The sequence below is a fragment of the Chlorocebus sabaeus genome, chromosome 24 (genome assembly GCF_047675955.1).
Source record: "Chlorocebus sabaeus isolate Y175 chromosome 24, mChlSab1.0.hap1, whole genome shotgun sequence".
NCBI lineage: Eukaryota > Metazoa > Chordata > Mammalia > Primates > Cercopithecidae > Chlorocebus > Chlorocebus sabaeus.
Window position 1 is genome coordinate 35,965,645 of NC_132927.1, and position 26,461 is coordinate 35,992,105.

A 26,461-nucleotide genomic window follows, 5' to 3' on the forward strand; every position below is an offset into this window, starting at 1 on the left:
AATTTTACTCTTTGGTGTCTGCACTTGATTGAAATGGAAAACTTTGGTTCTGTTCAATACCAAAAAAAAAAAAAAAAATCAAATTAACCAATACATCTAGATCTGAGATAATTTACATATAATTTAGGAAAATCATTCCCTTGGGTTCTAGTAACAACAAGTATTTTGCACAGTGCATTAAGATAACATATACTGCTGATAACACAAAACACAAATAAACCTTTTTTTTTTTTTTTTTTTTTTTTTTTACCATCTCTGACTTTCTCTTTCCAGGTTAGCACTCAGGATTTTGATTTGTTGCTGATATACTGATTTTGTTGCTCTAAAAAGAAAAACATATTGGATTTTGCATTTGTGGGAACTGTTAGAATATACAATAGACTCTGTATAATTTGTATGCTCAGTAAGGCTATAGTCTAATAGGGAGACAAAATAAGCCTTGTGAAACAACTAAACATTTCAGTGGCAGATTGATAGACAATTGCAATTCTGTGTTAGTGCAAACTGATTCTGCAACAGTTGTGGTGAATTGCCAAGGATAGAGAAGAGATTTCTAGGGAGGTAATTGACAAAGTGTTACTAGAGGTTAATGTTTCTCAGAGGGAGGAATGTGGATTGTCAGAATGGAGGTGCAGTCTTATCAAGGAAAGGGTGTCATCATTTGCAAATACAGAGAGGGAAGGAACAGCAAGTCAGGCCTCTGTTATGACATAAGGTAGGCTTGCTGTATACAGAGGACATGAAGGAGAGAATAACCCTATGACACAAGAGGAAGTAAGGTTGACACATTGTTGAGGAACTCCAGACCCTAGATTGAGCTCTGATTTGATATAATATATAATTCAGAAAGCCAATATAGTTTCTTGAGCTGGGGAAAAGTAGTAACTAAGGATAGAAGATTTTCTTGCGGTAGGATGGATGGAAATGTGAAGATTCCAACATAGGTGACAGAAGCCTTTATTTGTATCCCCTGCCCTGCCTTTTCCCTATGAAGTGCTTCTTGGACAGAAATGAATTGAAAGCCACATTAGTAAAATGCTGCTTTCTATCTTTTGAAAGAAATATTCATAAATAAAACTTAGCATGGGAAACACTCTTAAATAAACTAGAAACATACCTGGTCTCAGGTTTCTTTCTCTGTTTGGATTTCTGTTGGTATGTGCTTGAATTTTCATCATCACCTATCTTACTTCTATAAGCTAGCTTCTTCATTGTCCTGTATTTAAATCATGTGTCTCCCTTTGTGTGGTGATATTATTCCCCCATACAATGAGCATAGAAAAATCTGACTTGCTTTTAAAGGTCTAGTTCAAATTTTAAATCCTGTATAATGAAGGACTCCTTGATTTCACTTTCATGCCTGACTGTTTTTTATAATTCACTGTCATACATGGTTTATTTTTCACCATCATATGTGGTTCATTAATTATTTCAAATGTGTTAGTCTTGCTTCTCTGCCCAACTGAACTATAAGCTGCCTTATGCTCAGTCTTAATGTGTACAATCGTAGAATATTTACATAGGTCATTTTGACAATCATTATAAAAGTGAAAAATATGCATCCTCCTTTGATCCAGCACTTCAACTTTTAGGACTTTATTATAAATAAAAAAAAAAGTCATATGGGTAGAGAGAGATATGTTAACTTCAAATATTTGTAATATAGGCAACAGACAAAAGTAAATTTCCATCAATAGAGTGCTGGTTAAATACAATATAGTATAATGTGTATTATATTATAGAATACTATGCAGTTAGAGAAAAGATATGTGTGTGTGTGTGTGTGTGTGTGTATATATCTTTGTTTTGAAATAGTTTCAAACTCAACAGGTAAGCACAAAAAATAGTACAAAGAATCCCATATATCCTTCACCAACTTCTCCAACTGTTACCATTTTACCTAATTTGTTTTATCATCCTCCTAGGTATAATTTTAAGTGGAACAAATTCGGTTATAGTAGAGTATAATCCAATTTTTGGATACATACAAATAAATACATATTTGAAAGCATATATAGTAAACTGTTAACAGTGATTATGCCTGTGGGGAGATGGAGAGATTAGGGTAACTTTTACTCTCTAAGTTATGCATTTTATATTTGAATTTTAAAATCATGTACAGGTATTATTTTTTAATCAGAAAAAGATTAAAATTAAAATGACTTAGAATGCAGAAATGAACATCAATGGGACTCAGTGTTGTGACAATGTTCAGGCACATTCTTGTCACTGCACCCCAACTGGTCCATTCCTGGGGCCCAGGAGCTCCCATAGAATTCAGAACCTGTCTATCCTTTCAATGAAAAAGTCCATGAGAATGACTTCCAGAGTGTGAAACAGAGAGAGCTAGTTATAAACTTCCGTTTCTGTAGTATGTTAGAAATCAACATAGATTTATTGCTATCATTTATTAAAAAATAAATGCAGAGAAAGTAAAGATAAAAAATTTCAAAGGCAACAAACATACTGTTGAAGTTCCTGGAGTGTAATGAGTCCTTCTTCCATATTTTTGATGTCTACTCTCTTTTGTGACAGAAAGTATTCTTTCTGAGTAATATATGTCAGCTGTTTCTGATTTCTATCATGAAAAACAGAGTTATTTGTTGAAGGCTGACATAATCAAACATGCAAACACAAATAAGAATTTCAAAAACAGTTTTGAAAGTTCAGATCATGAGCTATTCACTAAATAAATTATTAAAAAACAGAAACAAAGTATTTTTGCTGGTGGTAGCTAGATCTAAATTTTTGCATAGGATTTTCTTTTTTTCAAATTTTTTCCCAGCTAATTTTTGTACTTTTGTGGAGATGGGGTTTCCCTGTGTTGCCCAGGCTGGTCTCAAACTCCTGGTCTTATGAAATTGGTCCATGTTGGCCTTCCAAAGTGCTGGATTATAGGCGTGAGCCGCTGCGCCCGGCCTACACATAGGATTTTTATAAAATTTATGAAAATTCCCAAACCACTGAAAGAACATTCACCACAATAGTAACCACAAAACAAGAGCAGTTGTGTAGTGCTCCATCTCTCTGAGTGGGTGTGTCTCTCCTAATGTGCTTATCAGTTCTGTCATATTCTTCTGTGGAAGGTGAAGGAGTCAGTCAGACTAATTTTGCATATTGGCTCTACCTATTAATCAGAGTGTGATCTTAATAACAGCTGACAATTAGCTTCACCTGTGAATAAGCATCAGTTTCACTAGCTATAAAATGAGAATTGCAATGCCTAGCTCAATGGATGAATGAATTTAATAAGAGGTAAAGTGCTCCTCTCAGTGTGTGGACTGATAAGGTTTTTTGTGGTTGTTGTTGTTTTGTTTTGAGACTGAGTCTGGCTCTTGTCGCCCAGGCCGGAGTGCAATGGTGTGATCTCAATGGTGTGATCTCAGCTGACTGTAACCTCCACCTCCCGGGTTCAAGCAATTCTCCTGTCTCAGCTTCCAGAGTAGCTGGGATTATAAGCGCGTGCCACCATGCCAGCTAATATTTTGTATTTTTAGTAGAGATGGGGTTTCAAGTAGTTATTTTTTTGTCTTAACTTGCAGGAGAAAATAATGAGGCTCAGAGAAGTTTATAGTCTTGTTCAAATGCCCAGATATTGATAGGAAGCTGCCTGTAATAGAAAGTATTTGATCTAAGTGACTCATCTTCCAAACTGCTGTGGACTGAATTGCGCCTCCCCTACCTCCAGAATTTATGTGTTGAAACTCTAACCCCCAACATGATGAAGAAATAGAGAGAGTTGGGTCATTTTTACTCTCTAAGTTATACATTCATATATTTGAATTTAAAAATCAGGTATAGGCATTACTTTTTTCATCAGAAAAAATTAAAATTTAAAGTGCTTTAGAATGGCAGAAAGGAACATTGTGGGGGGTTAGTGTCGTGATAATGTTTGAACATATTATAAAGATGGGGCCTTTGGGGAAGTGATTAGGTTTGGATGAGGACATGAGGGTGGGACCTTATAAAAGAAAGACACCAGACAGACAGTGTGTTCTCTCTCTCCACCCTGTGAAGACACAGAGAGAAAGCAGCTGGGTGGCTGTAAGCTAGAAAAGGGCCCTCACTCAGACTTCCAGCCTCCAGAACTGTGAGAATATCAATTTCTGTTGCTTAAGCCAGCCAGTCTATGGTATTTTGTTATGGCAGCCTGAGCTGCTGAGACAGAAACCAGTAATGATAGCAAACGTTTTCATTTTTGTCAATAGATTTTAAAACTAGGATAAGATTAAGTGTAGAGCCACCACTTTGATAGTAAGAAAAGCACCCCATAACGATGGCATGTTGAATCACATGTGTGAGTAAAGACATACTCATCATAGATCTTTCGTTTTTGCAAAAAAGCTTGTTCTTCCTCACTTAAAACAATCTTATATTGTCTGGCAAGAGTTTTCATTTTCTCTCGTAGGTCTTTGTATTCCATACGAGCATCATGCAGTGTTTCAACCAGCTAGAGAAAAACAAAGGAGGAGAATGAGAGAACTGGCTTCACTGCTCCTCTGAGGCCATCTGCATCAGGTGGCAACTTGGAGAGCACCTGGTATATTGCTTAGCCCACCGTGAATATGCCATAAATGCTGAGTGATTTAATTCTATAGCAAACATGCAATTGTATACTTTGGGACCTCTACTATAAATTTGCTTTTAAGTACAGAAAAATAGTAAACCCTGCTGCAAAACCATACAGTAATAATCCATATTGAAATGCAAAATGGGATGAATAAACTGTGCGTGCCTGCTCTGCAATGTTTGTATGTCCTTTTTCCAGAATATAAACTATAGAAAATGTAAAAAGAAAAAGTAACATCCTCAGCTCTTCCTCAAAACATCTTTGAGTTGATATTATGCTTGCTTCTTGTGAAATATTTCTATTTGAGGACAAAATATAGTACCCTACATGAGATTAGAAATTTTGCTTATTAGATTGCTTCAAACAAGGTAAGAAAGTCAAATTTAGCAGAAACAATGGGCTGAATAGTTCAAAACAACCTTCTATCTCAGGACAACTAAAATAGCTGCATGAAAAAATATTTGTCGAAGTGTTGAAGAACTCACAAGACAATAAAAAACGATTCAAAAAACAAAAATAGAATTACTATTCAACCCAGCAATCTCATTACTGAGTATATACCCAAAGGAAAATAAATCATTCTACCAAAAGGATACCTGCATTCCTGTTTATTGCAGCACTATTCAGAATAGCGAAGACATGGAATCAACCCAGGTGCCAATAAACAGTGGATTGGATAAAGAAAATGTGGTAATTATATACCATGGAACATTATGCAGCCATAAAAAAGAATGAAATCATACCCTTTCCAGCAACATGGGTGCACCTAGAGGCCATTATCCTAGGTGGATTAATGCAGAAACAGAAAATGAAATACTGCATGTTCTCATTTATAAGTAGAAGCTAAACATTAGATACACACGGACACAAAGATGGGAACAATAGACACTTGGGACTCCAAAAAGGTGAAGAGAGAAGTGGGGAAGGGTTGAAAAACTACCTATTGGGTATGATGTTCACAACTTGGGTGACGGGATCATTAGCAGCCCAAATCTCAGCATTATGCAATATACCATTGTAACAAACCTGCACGTGTACTTGAATCTAAAAATATAAAAAATAAATAAAGGATAATAGGGAATTACTAGGCCTAATTCTAGGAGAACGCAAGAATCCAGAGTGGTAAGGTTAGCACTTAAAGTTCCTTTTGCCTTGAAGACATTTACTAACATAGAAGAAACCACTTGAAAACCAAGTTTGGGGTTTTTTTGCATGGCAAGTGGAAAAAAAGCCAACATGTAATGCTCATCCAGTTGTTGAGCCTACATAAACCTCCCACTATTTTAGTCTGGGATTCCAAAGAGCTTCACCCTCTGGATAAAGGTAAATCGAAAGTTAACAAATGCAACTTGACTTTGATCACCAGGGATGCTTAGCACGGATTAAGGTAGCTTGGAACTTGTAACACCCTACCCATCTGACAGAAGTAAATGTAAACTGTTCCTGGGAAAAACACCATTATCTTAATCCTCAAACTGTTTTTACAAACTGTATTAGTCCATTTTCACACTGCTGATAAAGACATACCTGCAACTGGGAAGAAAAAGAGATTTAATTGAACTTACAGTTCCACATGGCTGGGGAGGCCACGGAATCATGGCGGGAGGCAAAAGGCACTTTTTACATGGTGGTGGCAAGAGAAAATGAGGAAGATGCAAAAGCAGAAACCCCTGATAAAACCATCAGATCTCATGAGACTTATTCACTACCACAAGAACAGCATGGTGGAAACTGCCCCCATGATTCAAATTATCTCCCACCGGGTCCCTCCCACAACATTGTGGGAATTACGGGAGTATAATTCAAGATGAGATTTGGGTGGGGACACAGAGCCAAACCATAGCACAAATATTTTTTGTTCAAGTACAATGTCTAGTATACAATTTTCCACCAGGAACAGAAGGAAATAAGAGCATGGACAAACATTGGCAGAAACAACACACTACAGAAACAGACTACAGACCCATAAAGACATAAGACATTGAAATTATCAGACACTGAACTACAAAACTACTATGCTTATTATGATTAAAGAAATATTAGACATGCTTGAAAATGATGACAGGGAATTAGAAATGGTAATGAGTGACACGGCAGATTTGAAAGGTACCAAATAATTACCAGTTGAAAAACACAATACCAGCCGGGCTCATGCCTGTAATCTCAGCACTTTGGGAGGCCGAGGCAGGTGGATCACCTGAGGTCAGGAGTTTGAGATCAGCCTGGCCAACATGGTGAAATCCCGTCTCTACTAAAAATACAAAAATTAGCTGGGCATGGTGGCGCATGTCTGTTGTTCCAGCTACTCTAGAGGCTGAGGCAGAAGAATTGGTTGAACCCAGGAGGTGGAGATTGCAGTGAGCTGAGATGGTGCCATAGCACTCCAGCCTGGGCAACAGAGTGAGACTCCATCTCAATAAATAAATAAATAAATAAAATAAAAATACAATACCTAAAATTAAAAATTCAAATAAGACCACTCTGCTCAGAATACAGGAATGGGAGACAAAAAGTAGAAAATACAGAACAGTAGGTATGATATGTAGAGGATACATATATTAATAAAAATAATCACATACATACAATTGGAGTCTCAGAAAAAGATTGACACTAGCATTAAAAAGTCTTGCACCAAAAGGCTGTTGCAAAAGTAGAAAGGTTCAGAAAGAACTCCACCCTAAAGTCAGAGATAATGGATACAAAGAAAAGAGGGCCCTGGGCCATTCCCTGGGGTGGCCAATTGAGCAACTGTATCTGGAGTATTTGCTTCAACTATCCCCTTACTTCTGACACTTACACTAATCAGCCAACTGTAGTGGAGATTTTCTCCAAACCAAACCAGTGAGTACTACAGGCAGCAACTATTCCCAGGAGTCTAGAATTGGGTATAGAATTGTCATACCTAAGACAAGACAGGTCCTCTTCCTGACATACATCCCTCCCACTCCCCACCATGTATAAGCCCAATCAACACATTCCACTCTTGCTACAAAATTTTTTTTTTTTTTCCTTTTTCTTTTTCTATTTGGAGATAGCATCTCACTATGTCACTCAAGTTGGTCTTAAACTTCTGAGCTCAAATGATCCCCCGACCTTGGCCTCCTTAGTAGCTGGAATTACAAGCACACCATTGGACCCAGCATCTCCCACAAAATTACTACATGCAGGCTCAGTAAACAGAAGAGACAGGAAGAATGTACAATTAAGGCTGGCTCCAGTGGCTCACACCTGTAATTCTACCACTTTGGGAGGCTGAGGTGGGAGGATTGCTTGAGACTGGGAGGTCCAAGGCTGCAGTGAGCCATGATCATGCCACTGTACTCCAGCCTGGGTGACAGAGAAAGATACTGTCTCGAAAAAAAAAAAAAGAATGCACAATTAAAAGATGAATAAATATGTAGAGTTTCTAAACATTTGAGTAAAATCAACACTGTAAGAAAAAGCAATCAAAATCTTCTGTAGCCCTGGCATGGTGGCTCGTGCCTGTAATCCTAGCACTTTGAGAGGCAGAGGTGGGAGGATCACTTGTGCCCACGAGTTAGAGACCAGCCTGGGCAATACAGGGAGGACGGGACAAAAGAAACAGGTGAGCACATAATGGCTGAAAAATTTGCAGAACATATGAAAAAATAGAAATTCTCAGATTTAAGAAGTCAAATAAATCCCAAGGAGGAAAAATGAAAAGAAAATTTGGACACATCATAGTGAAACCGAACAGCTAAGGCAAAGGGAACAAAGAAGATCTAAAACAAAAGACATATGCCATGTTAATGGATTGGAAGCCTCAATACTGTGAAAATGTGAAACCTTCTTCAAACTGATTTACAGATTTAATGCAATCCCAATCAAAATCCGAACAGGTTTTTTGGAAGAACATGACAAAATTAAAAACGTCAAGAATAGCTGGAACAATTTGGAAGAACAAAGGTGAAGGATTTATACCACTAGCCATAAAATCTCATTTTAAAGGTACTAATTAAGACAATATTCTTTTAGTGTGAGGAGAGATGACTAGTTCAAATGAATAGAGTCAACAATCCACATACATATTTATGATCCACACTTGATTTATGACAATAGTATGACCACAATGTAGTGAAGGAAAGGATTGTATTTTCAGTAAATGGTGCTGGTTAACTGGACAACCTTATGGAAAAATACGAATCTTGACCACTATCTCAAAACACACACACGTAAATTCCAGATGGTTCATAGTCTTAAATGGGAAAGGTCAAACAACAAAGCTTCTCAATGGTAACAGAAGAGAATATTCTCATGGCATAGGACATAGAGAACATTAATTAAAAAGAAAAAGATTGATAAACTTGGCTTCATTAAAATTAATAAATTATATTCATCAAAAATATGTACATAAATATTGTACATTTGTGGTTTACGTATTGTTCTGTAATGTGTAATATTTTATAATAACAAAAGTTAAATCCAACAATGCCACTGCTGGGTATATATCCCAAGGAAATGAAATCAGTATGTAAAGAGATGTCTGTACTTCTATGTTCACTGTAGCACTACTCAGAGTGGCTAAGATGTAGAATCAACCTAAGTGTTCATCAGCAGATAAATGGATAAAAAAAATGTGGTATACACATGCACAATTGAATATATTCAGCTTTAAAAAAGAAGAAATTCTTGTCATTTGTGACAACATGGATGAACCTGGAGGACATCATGATCGTGTTAAGTGAAATAATTCAGGTACAGAAAAACAAATATTACATGATCCCAATTACACGCAGAATCTAAAAAAAACTGAACTCAGAAATAGAGGGTAGAATGGTGGTTGCCAGGGGCCGGTGCGGGAGGGGAGAGGCTGGGAAAAAAAGGTTAAGTTTGAGTTTAATGTCAATCTTTGAACGTTCCTCCAATAACTCATGAGAATTATGATTGGATGTCACTAAGAGCCCATAGTTTCTACCTAGTGAAAATAATAAACAGGCCAGAGCCTTGCACTCTTTGAAGTGATCACTCACTCACAACCATGGAATTTGGCTAAGAGCTAAGGATTAAGGGGAAACTCTTTGACCAAGTAAGCCATGCCAGTTTAGGGGTCCTAGACTGTTCAGAAAATCATGTGGGCTGGACAACGTGGAGTTATTGTCAGAAAGTTGTCTCACAGCTTCTGCAGTAGGAAATAAATGGGAAGAAAAATAATATTTTGCTCAGAAAATGAAGGACAAATTTGAAACCAACCAACCAGCCAACAAACCAACCTTGTCTGGTTTCTGTCTGTTGTTGGTATCCTTGCAACTAAAAGAATCAGAGTAGCCCGGAGGGAAAGCCATCTCTAATGGTGATAGTTCACAAAAGCAAAAATGGAAAGCATTTAATTGATACAAATCATTCTTCTGGGAGGGAGCTGCCTTTGATATCCCTGATGAGCTTCAGGGCATGGGTGCAGAGGCTTTGTAAAAGAGAAAGAAGAATTTGTATGTGGGGTGGTATCCTACCGCAAGAAGATAGATGAGGAACTGTGAGAGAAAGAAAAGGTGGTGAACAAGATGGCTTTATGCTCTGCAACAGGATTTCTCCCCATGACCACTAACATTTCCAACAGAGCTTGCAATAGATCATGAAATGCTTAGTGTAATTAAATTTGTTTTAGAAACTAGTGAAAAATGTGAATTTTATATCCTGGTTGACTTGGGTAAAACAAAGATAGAGGATGTAGACAGACAGTACCTGACCTAAGTCCTGAACGATTAACATTAAGTATGTGTGGCCAGGGGTGGTGGCTCACACGCCTGTAATGCCCAGCATTCTGGAAGACCAAGGTAGGAGGATTGCTTGAACTGAGGAGTTCGAGACCAGCCTGGGCAACATAAAGAGACCTTGTCTCTGCAAATAATTTAAAAATTAGCTGGGCATGGTGGTGAGTGCCTGCGTTCTCAGTTATTCAGCAGGCTACAGCAGAAGGATCACCTACGCCTGGGAGGTTGAGACTGTAGTGAGTTGTGACTGTGCCACTGCACTCCAGCCTGGTGGGTGGATCGTTTCAGGTCAGGAGTTTGAGACCAGCCTGACCAACATGATGCCCTGTCTCTATTAAAAATACAAAAATTAGCCAGGTGTTATGGCACAAGCCTGTAATCCCAGTCACTTGGGAGGCTGAGGCAGGAGAATTGCTTGAACCCAGGAGGCAGAAGTTGCAGTGAGCTGAGATCATGCCACTCCACTCTAGCCTGGGTGATAGAGTGAGACTATGTTTCCAAAAAAAAAAAAAAAGGAATAAAAGAAAAGAAAGGAAATTAAGTTCGGATATAAGAGGTGTGGGGAAGAGATACTAAGGATATTTCTCCTTCAATACAAGGGACAAGAAGAATTTCAGTTATGTCTAGTGTATATGTGTATTTGTGTATATAAGTAATTAAACGGGATCATATCATACATGCTGTTGTTTCTCTTTTTTAGAGGGACTCTTCCTCTGCTGCCCAGGCTGAAGTGCAGTGGTGCAATCTCAACTGACTGCAACCTCTGCCTCCTATGTTCAAGTAATTTTCCTGTCTCAGCCTCCTGAGCAGCTGGGACTACAGGTGCACACCACCACACCCAGCTAATTTTTGTACTTTTGTAGAAATGGGATTTCACCATATTGGTCAGGCTGGTCTCGAACTCCCGATCCCAGGTGATCCACTCACCTAGGCCTCCCAAAGTGCTGGGATTACAGGCGTGAGCCACCATGCCCAGCTTACTGTTTTATAATGTAGTATTTGTCGCTCAATAACATATTATGAGCAATACTGATACTTATTTAATCAAGGCCTTTTTGTTGAATTTTAATTGTATTACTCACCCTCACCCCCAATTTTTCACTATCATAATGAATGCTTCACTGAATATTTTGAGGATAAATTTTGGTTTACCCACAGGATTATCTACTTATGATATGATTTTTTTTTAACCTAAGTTTGAAAAAAATGTCTAGTGAATTATCCTGGGGGCTAAATCTGACTCAAATACTTCTAAATAAGTATTTAGAATATTATATTATATTATAATATAACTCTATTATATTATATTATAATATAACTCTATTATATTATATTATAATATAACTCATATTATATTATAATATAACTCTATTATATTATATTAGTCAGGCTTCTCTAGAGGGACAGAACTAACAGGATAGATGTATACATAAAGGGGAGTTTGTTAGGGAGTATTAACTCACACGATCACAAGGTCCCAAAATAGGCCATCTGCAAGCTGACGAGCCAGGAAGCCAGTCCAAGTACCAAAGCTGAAGAATCTGGAATCTGATGCTCGAGAGCAAGAAGCATCCAGCATGGGAGAAAGATGTAGGCTGGGAGGCTAAGCTGGTCTAGTCTTTCCACGTTTTTCTGCCTGCTTTATATCCTGGCCGTACTGGCAGCTGATTAAGATGGTGCCCACCCAGATTAAGGGTGGGCCTGCTTTTCCCAGCCCACTGACTCAAACGTTAATCTCCTTTGGCAACACCCTCACAGACATACCCAGGATCAATACTTTGCATCCTTTGATCTAGTCAAGTTGACACTCAGTATTAACCATCACGATATGATATATAATATTTAGAATATTCTTAAGTGTCGAGCAGGTTGCTGTACTTCACAGGTGCAGCACACAACAGCAAGAAGATTCTAACTTTCTAAATAATTCACATGAAAAATATCCATTAATCCATTAATCATGGATATTCCTAACGTACCCATACTCACATGAAAAGTTACCAAAAAACAGTTCCTCTGTAGGTGGCCAACCTTTGCTCTTTCATATATTTAAAGTACTTTAGGAGGAGATAAAATGTTTAACATTACTACAAACGACCATATTATTGGTCAATGAAAAATATCCTTTTGAAAACTTCTATATTTCTCACACATATTTTAAATATTAACTAAAAGTGAAATGTAATTATAATCTAAAAGTCATTACTTCTGCCTTCTTACCTGTTTTATCTTGTTCAGGAATTCATTTTTTTCATCATTAGATGTATCATCCAGTTTTTCTTTGTTATCTGCGAAAAAACACCTATGAACAAAGGAAGCCAAACAGATTCATGTAAGAACATACTTTCCAGAAAAGTCATATTTACTTATGAAATCAACAAGTCCCAGTCTCTATCTCCCCATATAACATATTTATGTATATATTTATCAAAATAAGCAAAAATGTGTACTCTTTTGAACTGATGAATTAATATTTCATTTATTTATTCTTTCACATAAGAAGCAATTATTGAACACATACCCTGCCAGATATGTTTCAGGTACTAGGGATACAGCATATGCAAGGTCCCTACCCTCATGAAAACTACATTCCATGGAGAGATCAGGAGATAAGCAAGTTATCAAAAAATAAGTAATATATCTCAGATACTATTAAGTGCTCCTAAGAAAACAAAGTAAGATAAACCATAAAACACTCCTGAGAGCAAGAATGCAGCTCTAGACAGGTGGTCAAGGAAGACCTTTTTGGGATGACCTGTGAAAGACCTGAATGTTAAGACGGAGCCAGCCACATGAAGATCTGAAGGAAGAGCTTTTCAGGTGGAAGAAACATCAGATGACAAGACAGAGGCAGGCAACAGCTTGGTGTGTTTGAGGAAGAAGGATGGTGAAGCTGGAGACATAGACTGGAACCAGATCATGTAGTGTGTTAAGGTCAGGCTAGAAGTTCAGATTTTATTCTGAAGGGAACAGGGGTAGATTATTTAAGCGAAAGAGCAACATGAACCTATGGACATCTTGTAGGGATGACTCTGGTTACTTTGTGGAGAAAGACAACTGTGGAGGAAGATCATGTAGAAGGCTCTGGTGGTGGTCCAGAAGAGATCATGGCTGTTCAGGCTAAAGCTACAGTGGTGGTAGTGGTAAGAAATAGACATATTCAGCATATATTTTGAAGATGAAGGCAATAGGGCGTGACTCTGGATTTGGCTGGAGTAAGAGTTGAGTCGGGGTTGGGTAGTGAGGAGAGCAGAAATGGCAGATGGCCCCTGGGCTTTTGGCTGGACTAACTAGGTAAAGGGCAGCGCCACATTAACTGATAATGGAAGACTGTGGGAAGAGCTGATTCAGGAAGGTGAGAAATCAAGAGTCTGTTCAGGACATGTTATGTTTGAGATGTATAATAGACATCTTCCAAGTGGAGAGGTCAAGTAAGGTGTACAGTATCTGCATTTAGAGCTCAAGTCATTGAGATAAAGAAAGTATTTAAAGCCATGAGACTGAATAAAATCACATAGGAAGGGTATGAGCAGAGAATAGTGAAGGACTGAGAACTTGAAAATTAGAGTCTTAAAAAAGAATTGGAACAATTAAAGGATCCTAAAAAGCAGCAACCAGTGTGATCAGTGAAAACATGATATTTAGGAAGCTAAGTGAAGGAAGTACTTCAAGAAGGTGGAAGTGATAAACTATCAAATTCTATAATGAATTTGAGAACTTTCAGGAATTGACTAGACCACTAAAGTTTAACAGGATGGAAGTCATTGGTAACCGTGGCAATTCTGAAACCATGTTAGTCCAAAAAAGCATCTACAGTCTTCATACCCTCATATACTTTAATGGCAAGGATATACTCTAGGCTACAAATTGGATGTCATTTATATACAACAGTTAACTTTCACATTTCTCATATGCTGAAAACCAGTTGAATGCCAAAGAAACACCATAGCGATTTAGAAAGGTAGGCGTTGGATTCACCTTTATCTGTGTAATCACACTGGATATCAATGATAAGAAAGAACAAGGATCAAACTACAGTGCCTCCTGTGGACCTATGGAGCATCTGAGTTACTCTTATTTGTCCAAACATACATGGAATTTAAACTTGTGGTTGAGTGGTTTTGTTTTCCTCAGTATTTTGAATTCAAAGTAGGTAACAGTGCTATTAACCAGCTTGCAAGTTAAAGATTTCATGAAAGAAATGAAGGTTTAAATATTGATAGGAAAATGTGTCGTGCAAATTATTTTAGTTTCTTGTATAATTTCTTATAGAAATCTTATAAAACAGCACTGATTCTTCAAACCCACCAAGCGGGAACTAGGTTGCCTCCCCCTATCTTAACAGACAGAGGAAATCAGCTAAGGAAGAAAATAGAATAAAAGGAACTTTCTTTTAATTTTCCAGGTAATAAAGAAGAAAGAGTAAAATTTTTGAATAAAAAGGAGGATAACTTATATCCTCGATCACCACATTAATATAAAGCACTTTTCTTTGGTGAGATTCTATATGAATCCAAACTCTTAAAAAGCTGGGAATATAGATAATGATAAATCACTATAAATGGAAGATCAATGAATCCTCATACATGTTAGCTAACATGAAGACTGCTTATAAATAAAATTTCATCAATGTAGTGAGTATTTTATTCATAACAGCTAGAAATAATTTGAGGTAATCCATATCTTCCATTATGACTTTTTTGTCTAGTTTTTCTTCAAAATATACATAAACTAATACTATTGAATCACAAAATAAAAGAGTTTTTTTGAGTTTTAGTTGTGGTATTAATTGAGCTTTCTTATTTTTTAGTCTGATACTGAAGATAAAGATTATTGCCTGTTTTACAAACTGATGATGGTAGATCAGCATTGTACTCTGCAAATTGTGTTTTGAAAGACTTATTATAATTTTAATTACAATATATTCAAATGTATATAGAAATAGCCAAGTTATAGCAAGATTCTACATGTGAGGTTACTAGTCTTTTGGGAATCTTCTCAGTCCACAATTTGTTTCTTAAACTGTCAGTGAACTACTGGAGTAGTCCCCGGAAGAAATGTTATGACTCCATCTTCTTGTGCAGAGCTGATTGGATCAGGAACCAAAGCGGAGCCAAACACATTCTGATATGAAATCTGGGGATTTTCAGGGGAGAGAGTGTATTGACCAGTCTTTAAAGATTGTTGGACCTGTGCCAGGTCAATTCAGAGGATTTGGCATAGGCAGACATTGCCATAGGCTCACCACGAAGAGAATACCGTGTGCAATAAAGAGAGGAATAAAACACTTTCACAAAATGAAGCACAGACTGAGGCTTTGGATGGATGGAAGACCTCCTTCAGTTTCTGGTTCTAGTCCCATGTGTAGCAGTTTTTGCCCTGAGGCTTCCCTGTATTTTCTCAGGAAGTTTGGCAAGTCTCCTTTGAGTAAGAACAACTCTAACAGCATGGCTAGATGGGTTGTAGCCTATGATACGTCCCACTAATGCCGTCCCCCATGGGCATTTTTGTTTACAGAGAGTCCAAAACTGAAATGAGATACATTCCAAAGAGTCCTTTCCTTTCCCCAAGCTGACAGCGTCTTTAATTTTTTTCTCTTGATCATCAGCTAATTTCACAATGAAAAGGTGACTCTACAAAGCTTCCACACATATTTTAGTAAACTAAGAGAATATAATTTTCATGTCAAATTAAAGACGTTTTAAAAAATGAAAACATAGCATATTAACTATATTATAATATCACATTAACATGTCTCAAAACACTTCAGTAAAAATAAAGCATTACACTTACAGTTTAGCCTCCAGAATTGCAAGGGCTTTCTTTAGCTCATTGACCTGTTGTTCCCAAAACCTTATTGATTCATGTAGTCGTGCTATCTCTAAATTGTGATCACTAAGAGTCTATTAAAAATTAAACAAAAATATGGCATCCAATCATCACTAAGTGATTCATAACAGCAGTTCAATTCCACTCAATATTCAATTTTTACATTGGGAGTGTCCTTCAAGGAAAAAATCAATCATTATAATTGTTTCTCTATAAAATAAACTTGGACATAAATCATTCTGAAATCATCAGAAAAACCCAAAATTTAGAGGGGAAGATGGCTAAATACAGCAGTGAGAATGTGAAAACTATTTTCACAAACTTTTGAGACAAGAATTAACTTCATCTAACACTTAAAAAAATTAAGCAAATCCATATTGTCACAATCATCTTCATTTATCATCCCAGGATACCAAAATCAGTATTATTTTTAAAAGTCAAAACAAATTGGGTCTTTTGTCTCCCTTAATAGCTATGTTCATGCTGAAAAGAACTTTTATTTCTTAATATTTAATCTAAATTTAGGAAATAGAATAATTGGATACTGTGGAAAAAATGTTATGATTTAAGGGAAGGGAAAATTGATGGAGAAAATTCATAATGAAACAGACATATTTGCAATGCAATTTTGGGATCAAGGAAAGGAAAGTCTAACTTATTCAGCCTTGGGTTTGCATTTCAGCTTGTGAGGGACAATGGAGCTTAGACAAGGCCGATCAAACAAATTCCTCTTCTCTCCAACGCAGAATTACCATGGACATAATATTTAATGCCATCTAACCCTGGACAGCAATGTGGGATCAGAGATATACCTGTGGGGAGAATGGAGGCACTCTCAACCATGCCAGGTGAGAGAGGTGGGTAAAAACTACTCAAAACGGTTTCTTTCTCTAGAGTACCCATAGCTAGTTCTAGAGCTAACTGGAGTCGTAGAACTACCATCAGAATGAGCCAAATGTTGAGAGGCCTCTGATCAATCATCAGAATTAGGGATACATGCTGAAGGCCTGATAGGCCTGACATCTGTTATCTTTAGTCCTCAGTCCTCCTTGCCTGGACAGGTAGGACGTCTTGAGGATCCCATGCTATTATTTTTTTCTGCCAACATCGTATCAACGTTACCTGGCTGCAGAGACGTCCCATGTAAGAGTTAATCTGAAATTCCTTGTGGTCTCAGTCTATAGCCAAAATACTGTTTTCTAACCTCAGCCAACAACAATGACAACAAACTACCAAATATAAAACACTTAATCGGCATGACCTCATTTAATCTCCACAAAAACGCTCTTCAGTAGGCAATATTAATACTTCCATTTTATAGATGAGGAAACTTCACATTTGTAGAACTATGGTTTGAATCCAGCTCTGTGTGATACTCAAGTCTGTGCTTCCAAAACTATTATCTACCAATGGAGGGGTAGGAGAGTGGGCAGGCTGGATTGTGGGGAGTGGGGAAGGACCCGGAGGCAAATTTACTCCTGCTGCCTTCAAAATAATTTGGGCTTAGAGATCTTTGGAGTACAGGCTAAGGAACACATATTTCATTTTCCCAAGTTAGTTGGTGGTGTGCTTGATTTATGATTTATGAGGCCAAAACTGGAAATATGAGCTTGGGCATGCAGATAAAATATGTTTTATGTAGCCTTTCTATTCTCCTGTAGGCCTAGTGCTTCCTTACTATGTTGAAATTTAAAAACAGATAATGATGTTTTTAAATATACATATTTGAGAGAAAATTTTCATTTTACTAATGCTTTGTAATTGAATATCATAATAGATACATTGTAATTAAAATGAACAGAACCACTCCTTATAAAATATTCAGTTTTACTGTTGTACCAGTATAGTTTTGCATGTGATTTTTCAAGACACATTGAAAAAATATAGTAAAGACTCATTAGTTCAATTAATTGTGAGAAGAAGTTAACAGGCATTTTTGTTTTATATAACATACAAGTAGTATTTACATTAACCACTTCAATTATAGTCACCGCCATAAGCTTATGTTTTCTCATCTTTCAAATAAAGATAATCCTCACAAAATACTTCTCACAGTGTTGCCTTTCAGTAAATGTTATCACAATTTTTTTTAACAGAAGTGCAGAGCTCTGATGTATTTTCTAATTTAAATAGACAAATGGTCTCCTTTACATATTAATATTGCTGTACTCAATACAGAGCCTAAACTTGGTTCTATTACTCCACATTCAGAATTAAGGACTCAGCCCATGGTTATTCATTTTGTTATACAAAATGAAGCAATCTCATGGAAATGTTATATATATCAATACATTTGGTTAGTTCTGTATGTTTGTTTAAATCAATATTTTCACAGTATTTTGGCCCATCCAATGCAGTTTGTATCTAAGGCATTCCACATTTCCTTCTTCCCCTGATATCCCTGAAGAGGAAACCACAATTGCACCATAACGCTTTAAAGAAAGTGTCAGAAAATGTTCAAGTGCAGAAAACATCCTCTCAGCATGACATGAAGATGCATTACAATCAACTCCTTTTTTACTGAGGTGCTAGATAAGGCTTAAAAATACATTATTGTTTCTTACCGCTGCGGAAACAGTAACTGTTTCTTTTATTTTTGACATTTTAGTTTGTAATTTATCCAATTCTTTCTTCTTTTTATAAGTCTCCACTCTCTTTATTTCACAGATATCTTTAAATTCATTAATCTATAGTGACAAGCATAAGAAACCAATTTAAAAAGCCTATTAGCACAACAAAGTTTAGAAAATCTTTTAAAAATAGTGTCAACCTAATTCATATTTAAGTATAACATATTCAATTCAAGTATAGTAATAAGTAAAAAATAAACCAAAAAACAGGGTTTCCTTATTTTGCAGTATCACAGGAAAAAGCAGGAGCCACAAGGGCCAAGCTGTAATTATTGAATATTGAAATAGTAAATTTATAAGAGCAATAATAACAATGATTGTTAATAACTAATTATAAAAGTAATTGTCACAGTAGTGATTTCATAGTAAATCACCACAGCAGTGGTGACCAGATTTACAATGTACTAAGTAGACAAGAAGAGTCAAAGGAAGGATTGAAGAAATTATCTGGGAATCTAAATTCACATTATTTAATGGGAAATAAAACCAGCTAAACACAGAGTAAACAAAATAATTAAAGACAGAGCAGCTTGTAATCCTGGAAAACTTCTTACAATTTTATCACACCACCACTTGTTAGACCCTAATAAACGATGTCACCCTCTTATCAAAACCACCTCTCCCGAGTCAACCAGAGCAGAACAAGGAAGAAACAATCATTACAGATCTGATGCTGGATTTTAATTAACATGACACAGCAGGCAGTTCAGCTCCCGCAGTGGCAGAAAAAGATGCAGTAGTTATCCCCACCCCACCCTCACAAATTTGCTGGTCTCGAAATATTGTTTTCTCTTGAAGGCCCTCAGTTCTGCCTGGCCCCACTGCAGGCCTCTGCTCTCTCTCATTCATTTATCAGGAGCAGCAGGGCTGGGCTGGTGCCCTATCGGAACACCCTAGTCCTGTCCATACAGACACAGTCTCAGGGTTATCAAAGGCAACTGGATAAGATGGTAGCCTATCCTTGTCCCTATATGGCTGCATATAAGCAAGGGGACACCCCAGTGTTACAAATTCTGTCACTTAAATTCTTCCCCATGAACTGAGATGCTGCTACCAGTCAAATGTCTTCCCCAAGAGCGGAAGTGTCCTTGAGTCTCCCGCTCATCCCGTTTTCCCAGGGTGTTCACAGAGGATACCACGGAGGCTGCTTGCCAGCCTTGAGGACAAATAAATTATTTCCTGTTTCCTGCTCCAGATTCTATACATTATTGTATTTTGAAGAATAAATCATGCCACTTACCTGTGCAGTCAACTTTTGTTTTCTTATCAGATATTCTGCCCTTTCTTTTTCCATTAGCTCCTCTGCCTCTTGAATACATTTTTTTTGCAATGCTATGTCTTCTCTCTTCAAATTTATTTGGGTATAAGTCTCATTTATGTAAACAGTGGTGGTGGCTTTTTTCTCCATAATTTGGTTGAGTGACAGGACAAACCTTGCATGCTTCCTTGCTAGCTCTTCCTGCTTCTCCCTGGGAGAAAAGAATCACTCACAGAGTGAGAAGCACAGCTCCTAAGAAAGGAATAAAGTCTGTGCGGTGAGATGAGCCCTCAGCAAGAGGAAAAGTCTAAGGAATACTTATTTTATGACTGTGTTTATGATTGTTGAAACTTGGTTGAAAGCCAGGCACAGTGGCTCATGCCTGTAATCCTAGCACTTTGGGAGGCCAAGGCAGGCAAATCACCTGAGAGGTCAGGAGTTAGATTCCAGCCTGGCCAACATGGTGAAACACTGTCTCTACTAAAAATACAAAAATTAGCCGGGGATGGTGGCTTGCACCTGTAATCCCAGCTGCTCAGGAGGCTGAGGCAGGAGAATTGCTTGAACCTGGGAGGCAGAGGTTGCAGTGAGCCGAGATCATGCCACTGCACTCTAGCCTGAGTGACAGAGTGAGACTCTGTCTGAAATTAAAAAAAAAAAAAAAAATTGAGATGAAGACAGAAGGAAACACAAAACAAGCATCAACCTTGCAACTTTTACCACTTTTGAAAGTCACGTGGCCTTGCCTCACACCACCCATCCCCACATGCCACAGGGCATTTTGGGTTAAAGTACACAATGACTCAAAAGTAGTTTGGAGCGGGTAAATGGGATCTGACCAGATGAGTGTTTTGATATGTATTGTTATCATGTCTAGCTCATCAACCTGAGATACGCTGTTAAGCTAAAGAAAGAGAAATCTCATCACATCTCCAGCTACCCTGGATGCTACAACCCTGCAGGCAGGAGCCAACAGAAAGCTCACCTTCCTCTGGATAGAAACTAGGGAAAGAAAAGAGTCTATCTTTATGTTTTGGAGGATGCCTGAAACCTCATTTGAGCCCTCTTACCTTCTCCCGTCTGTAGCCAACTCTGAGCTCATTAGGAGTCATTAACCTCACATATCCATTGCTGGGCAGTGTCCATCTGAGGAAGACCTTAAGATCGTATGAGGAAGACCTTAAGATTTTGTCTACCCTGAGGCTAACAACAAAAGGTTTACAAAAGGGACAATCGGTGCCATTTCTCTATTTTCCTTTTTAAAATCTCCTGCAATGTAAAAACCCTTTCCCTTTTGCTAGTCCTCAAGGCTAGCGAGTTTCAGAGGAATTGTGTTTGAAGGCTCCGGAAAATAAAAGCAGACTGCTGGGAAGTTTACTTCCAGAGGTCAAACTCCACAAAAGAAATGCAATAAAAAGAAGTCTAGGTGAGGGGCTCAGTAGGTGGTCAGATAATGGGTGCTTTGTGGATGCAGCAGAGGAGGCCTTCTAAGAATGAGTCAACCTGAGGACTGTGGAGCCTTGGGGAAACAAAGCAAAATAAGTGAAATCAAAAACCTCACTAGGTGTGTTGTGATGGGCTGAGAAGAAAAGAACACTCACACAGTGTGGAACCTCAGGAAAACACATTCAAAGAGCTGCTCTGTCTGTATCTAGTTTTTGAAATTTGCCCAGGACAGGAGACATATCCACCACCAGTCAGAGCTTGTGAACACTTCGAGATGCATTTTTCTTTGAAAAAAATGATGCAACAAATGATTGTAGCTTGATGATGCCAACACACCTGCCACCACCTTCTGTTTGTTATTGCCTTTCCATAAAGATTTGTCTAGAACAGTGGTTCTCCCAATGTGGTCAGGACCAGCAGCAGCAGCATCGCCTGAGAACTTGTCAGGAATGCAAATTCTTATCCCCGCCGCACTCCTCCCAGATTTATTAAATCAGCAATTTTGGAAGCAAGTCCCAGTAATTTGTGTTTTAACAAGCTCTCCAGGTGATTCTGATGCAAGCTCAAGTTTGAGAATCACTGGTCTATAGGAATGTGATACTGCTAACTGGTTGATATAAATATCTAGCTTGGGTTTTATTTTTCTTGCTATTAGTTTAGCAATTGTGGTTTCCTCTTCAGGAATAGGACTAGTTTAGGAATAGTCTATTTTATGTAGCAGGCTCTGGCCATGGTGGCTAGCATGCACCATGCACAAATCTGTATTGTGAATCCCCAACAGGATTAGAGAATGTGGTATTTCTCAAACTTATGTAATCATGAACTTTCTCTTTTGTGGAGCTTCTCCCAGCACAGGTGTACTGAGAGCCTGGTTCGGGATCCATGTCCCTGGGCCTTGAGGTCTCTACCTGATTACTGATGCTTTGATATCTGGGGCACCCTCTGATAATTTTGGCTTCCCAAGAAGACTTTTTTCCCCTATAATAAGAGCTCTTTGTGAACATTTCTCACTCTGGAAACCAACATGCTGATATTTATGATATTTATTAAAATTTATCAAATTTTCTCATGGGGTGAGTAATTCTTCAAGGGGTTCTATCTTTGAGAATATATCTCTTCCTTTCATGAGCTAGCAAAGATTTGTGACCCCCATTTCACAGATGGAGAAAATGAGGCTCACTAAGGGGTATCAGATCTTGAGCTACAGGCAGTTTCATATTTTATCTCATTTAATTACAGATAAAATCCGGAACCCTGTCCTGGGAACCAGCCTCATCCTCAGTCTTCCAGCAGGTTACAAATATGACTAAATATCTTCAATGAACTGAACTAGATACAATAGGTCTGGTTTGACATTAGATTTACAATATAATCCCTGTAAGATTTCTTACTTTGGTGGTGGGGGTTTGTAAACTTAATTCTATGAAAATGGAACCTAAACCCACTGGGTGTCTACCTTTGGAGGCAGCAGTAGAGGTAGTGTGTCATTTACAAACAGTGGTTGCTGCTGAGAAGCTGGATTGCCTCTGAAATATTACAGGCCTCCTGGCTGCTGTGGTTGAAGATTTTCTGCTCTCCTCCTCAGCCCTCTGTGGCCATCACCTTCCCTACCCCATCAGCCTGGATCATCTCCTACAACCCATCTTCACCTCTCAACTTGCCCTGCCCCAGTTCAGATCAGACAGTAAACCCCTCCCGACAATTTTCCCACTCCAGCCACAGACCCCTACTCCCTCAAATATTGAATATAAGAATACCTACCCCAGAGCTTCATTATATTCTTTCAGGTCAGTTATTTTCTTCTTCAGAAGCTCTATTTCATTTTCTGTCCTTGTAATTCTCATTTTTATTGTATTTATCTCAAAAAGATTTAATCTGCGAGCATCTCTGACACATTCTTCAAAGTAAGTGGAAACGTTACTACATTATTTGAGGAAGAGCACAATTATAGATACTGACTTTCATGAAAAAAAGTCTTTCTTTGAAATATTCCTTTAATAATGTTTTTGAGAATCAAGTACTTCTTACTCCCTTGGTCCCTCTCAATCTTACCTACTAATTATTTCTCTTATTTCTGCTGCTGTTATGGTAACCAGCCTTCTGTGGGCTTGGATCAACTTCAGACAGGTGCAGTCTGATAGTGCCTGATTCCTGCCCGTTCCATGCACTTCTCACCTCCTGCCTAGGACTTCTGCAATTTCTACATGGGACTTCTTTATGCACCCACACCCATGCATGTATAACCCAGAAGTACAAGAGTTAGGGCAAGTATCAGACCAATGATAGACAGGAGCCGGTGCATAAATATTTCTCCCTCTCTCACACTGATAGATGGTCCTGAGAAGAAGTAACACTAGGTCTTGGGGGCTTCTTCTCATAATTAATTAGTTTCAGTTAGCAGCAGCCAGCATCATAATCCACCCCATATTGGCTCTCCCTTGTCCTCTGTTTTGGTCTCCTTATCCCATCCTCCTCTTTGGATTCTACTCCCTAATAAACTAATAATGCAAAAGCCAATGCCTCAGGTTCTGCTTTGTGGGAGAATCCAATGTATTAAAGAAACAATTATTCATCCATAAATAATAAGTCAGTGTAATCACATATGACTTCAAAGGATTAGCTCAGTGTATGACAGATGGTCAATATGCATGAATTTTTGAACACTGCTGTTTAGGAAGGTGCTGGACTAACTACTCATTTCTACACAACAAACTCCCTAGAAATTAGCTGGTAGCTCTCCTGAGCGAGCTAGGGAATTTTTTTTCTAGGCTACTAATTAAATTGCTTGTTGCAGCAGGCCTTCTCAAACTTTGTGTCTCAAATATGCACATACATCATTTGGAGATCTTGTTAAAATGCAGCTTCTGATACAGGGGGTCTAGGGTGGGCCCAGAGATTCTGTATTTCCTCATAAGCTCTTACATGTTGCTTATGCTACTGAATCAAAGACCACACTTTGAGTAGCAAGGACTTATGACATAAGGCCAACTAACTAAATTTACATGATTAAGCATTTAGCATGTATCAAGGACCTTATAAGCTATTATGGTATTTTCCCCCTTCTAAAATATGTTTTTCTGATTATAAAAGCAACCCAATCTAAAAACTAAAGAAGAGCAAACAAAAAAGAAAAAACACTCTTAATTCTACCTTTGGTGCAGATTCTTCTAAATCTGATTTTCTTTTCCTGCACATATAGTTTGTTGTGTTTTCCCTGTCAAACTAGATTAACACCAAGCATATTGTTTTAAACCCACTCTATCAGCCAGGGTCCAATTAGGAGATAGAAATCTCACAGTAAATTGAAAAGGAAAAGTTTAATAGAATAAATTATTAACTACAAGAGAGGATTAGAGTAATTAGAGGATCAGGGAATGGGTGGTAAGAAGTGAAGAGAACTCGAAAGCATTCAGAAATAGCAGACATAAGGAATAGCCACCATCCCTAGGGCTGAGATACAGTGCTCAAGGAAACAGCACCTCGAGACCTGGGAGCTAGGCCTCATTAGAGAGGCTGTGTCTCATTAAATGGCAAAGAAGTTCGTGAAATGCTGGGCTGATAGAACTTGCTGGAAATCTGCTCTCTGGGGATGTTAGGGGTCTCTGCCCACAGAGAGGTGCCATACTTCAGAACTCACTGCAAAACTACCCAAGGGGGTGCCAGAGAAGCTCTTCATGGAGAGGTGCCTCATTGGTAGTTGAAGCTACCCAAGGGGTACTGGGGGAAGCTGCTGGGCATTGTGACTGCTGGATGCTGCAGGACCACGGCCTGGAGAAGCTGCACACACCGTAAGAGTCAGCCAAGTTGAGCACACTGGAACCAGGAAGAGAACCCCTTCCTCCTCCATATCCCTCCTATGCCCTCTGCGGACAAAGCTGAACATTGTGCCAGCTGGTAAAGGGGAAAATTTACAGGGTCCAGCTTCCTTATCACAAAGTAGAGGCAATAAATGGCTAACTGGAAAATCTACCTTTTATTTTTTTACTTATTAAGACCACTGTTTTTAGGTTGGGCTCTCTGGGAAATAGATTATAAAATGTGTGTGTAGAACATTTATTGGGTAGTGCTCTGAGGAACATCTCTTTGGAGGAAATGAAAGGCTGGGCAGAGGAGGAGGTTAAACTGTGATGAGCTTTGGAGCTATGATCATGCTGTGGAGTTGTTCTACATTGAGGCAAGGAGCCAGGCCTTTGTACCCTCATAGTGAACAATCATGAGTGCGGGTGGCAGGCACTGGGGAGAGAATATAACTTGGAGTGAAGCGTCTCTCTTTTGTTTTTGTTTGTTTGTTTGTTTGTTTTTGTTTTGAGACGAAGTCTCACCCTGTCACCCAAGCTGGAGTGCAGTGGTGCGATCTTGGCTCACTGCAGCCTCTGCCTCCCGGGTTCAAGCAATTCTCCTGCCTCAGTCTCCTGAGTAGCTGGGACTACAGGCATGCGCCACCACTCCTGGCTAATTGTGTTTTGTACTTTTAGTAGAGATGGGGTTTCACTATGTTGCCCAGGCTGGCCTCAGCCTCCCAAAGTGCTGGGATTACAGGCCTAAGGTACCGTACCCAGTCCCTTCTCTCTTTTGTTGAAAGTAATTCCTGGAGAAGAACTCAGCTGTGAGCCTCAGTCAATATACCTGGCATCTGCAGAAATAAAGTTTGACCCTTACCCCAAATACAAAATCCTACCTCGAAGGTAGGACTGAAGACCTAAACATAAGAGCTTAAACTGTAACACCCTTAGAATAAAACATAGAGAAAAGCTTCATGGCATTGAATTTGGCAATGATTTCTTGATTGCATCAAAATTTAAAACTTTTGTGCTTCAAAGGTCACTATCAACAGAGTGAAAAGGCAACCCATGGAATGGGAAAAAAAATGTGCAAATCATGTATCTAATCAGTGGTTAACATTCAGAGTACATAAAGAACTCCTACAACTCAACAACAACAAAAAAACGAACCTGATTAAAAGATGGATAAAGGACCTGAATAGACATTTCTCCAAAGA

The 26,461-nt window shown here is 38.3% G+C and overlaps 1 protein-coding gene across 1 annotated transcript in view; it reads right to left on the reverse strand.

Moving 5' to 3' along the window:
• The window catches only part of CCDC175 (coiled-coil domain containing 175), a 60,678-nt gene that overhangs the window by 28,857 nt on the left and 5,360 nt on the right, over positions 1 to 26,461 (reverse strand). The window contains exons 4-11 of the mRNA XM_007986827.3: positions 23,224 to 23,359; positions 19,999 to 20,227; positions 18,693 to 18,815; positions 16,093 to 16,202; positions 12,520 to 12,601; positions 4,314 to 4,450; positions 2,468 to 2,578; positions 251 to 322 (exon numbers count right to left, since the gene is read on the reverse strand). Coding sequence (XP_007985018.3) covers positions 251 to 322; positions 2,468 to 2,578; positions 4,314 to 4,450; positions 12,520 to 12,601; positions 16,093 to 16,202; positions 18,693 to 18,815; positions 19,999 to 20,227; positions 23,224 to 23,359 — 1,000 coding nt within the window. The remainder of the gene's footprint in view (positions 1 to 250; positions 323 to 2,467; positions 2,579 to 4,313; positions 4,451 to 12,519; positions 12,602 to 16,092; positions 16,203 to 18,692; positions 18,816 to 19,998; positions 20,228 to 23,223; positions 23,360 to 26,461) is intronic.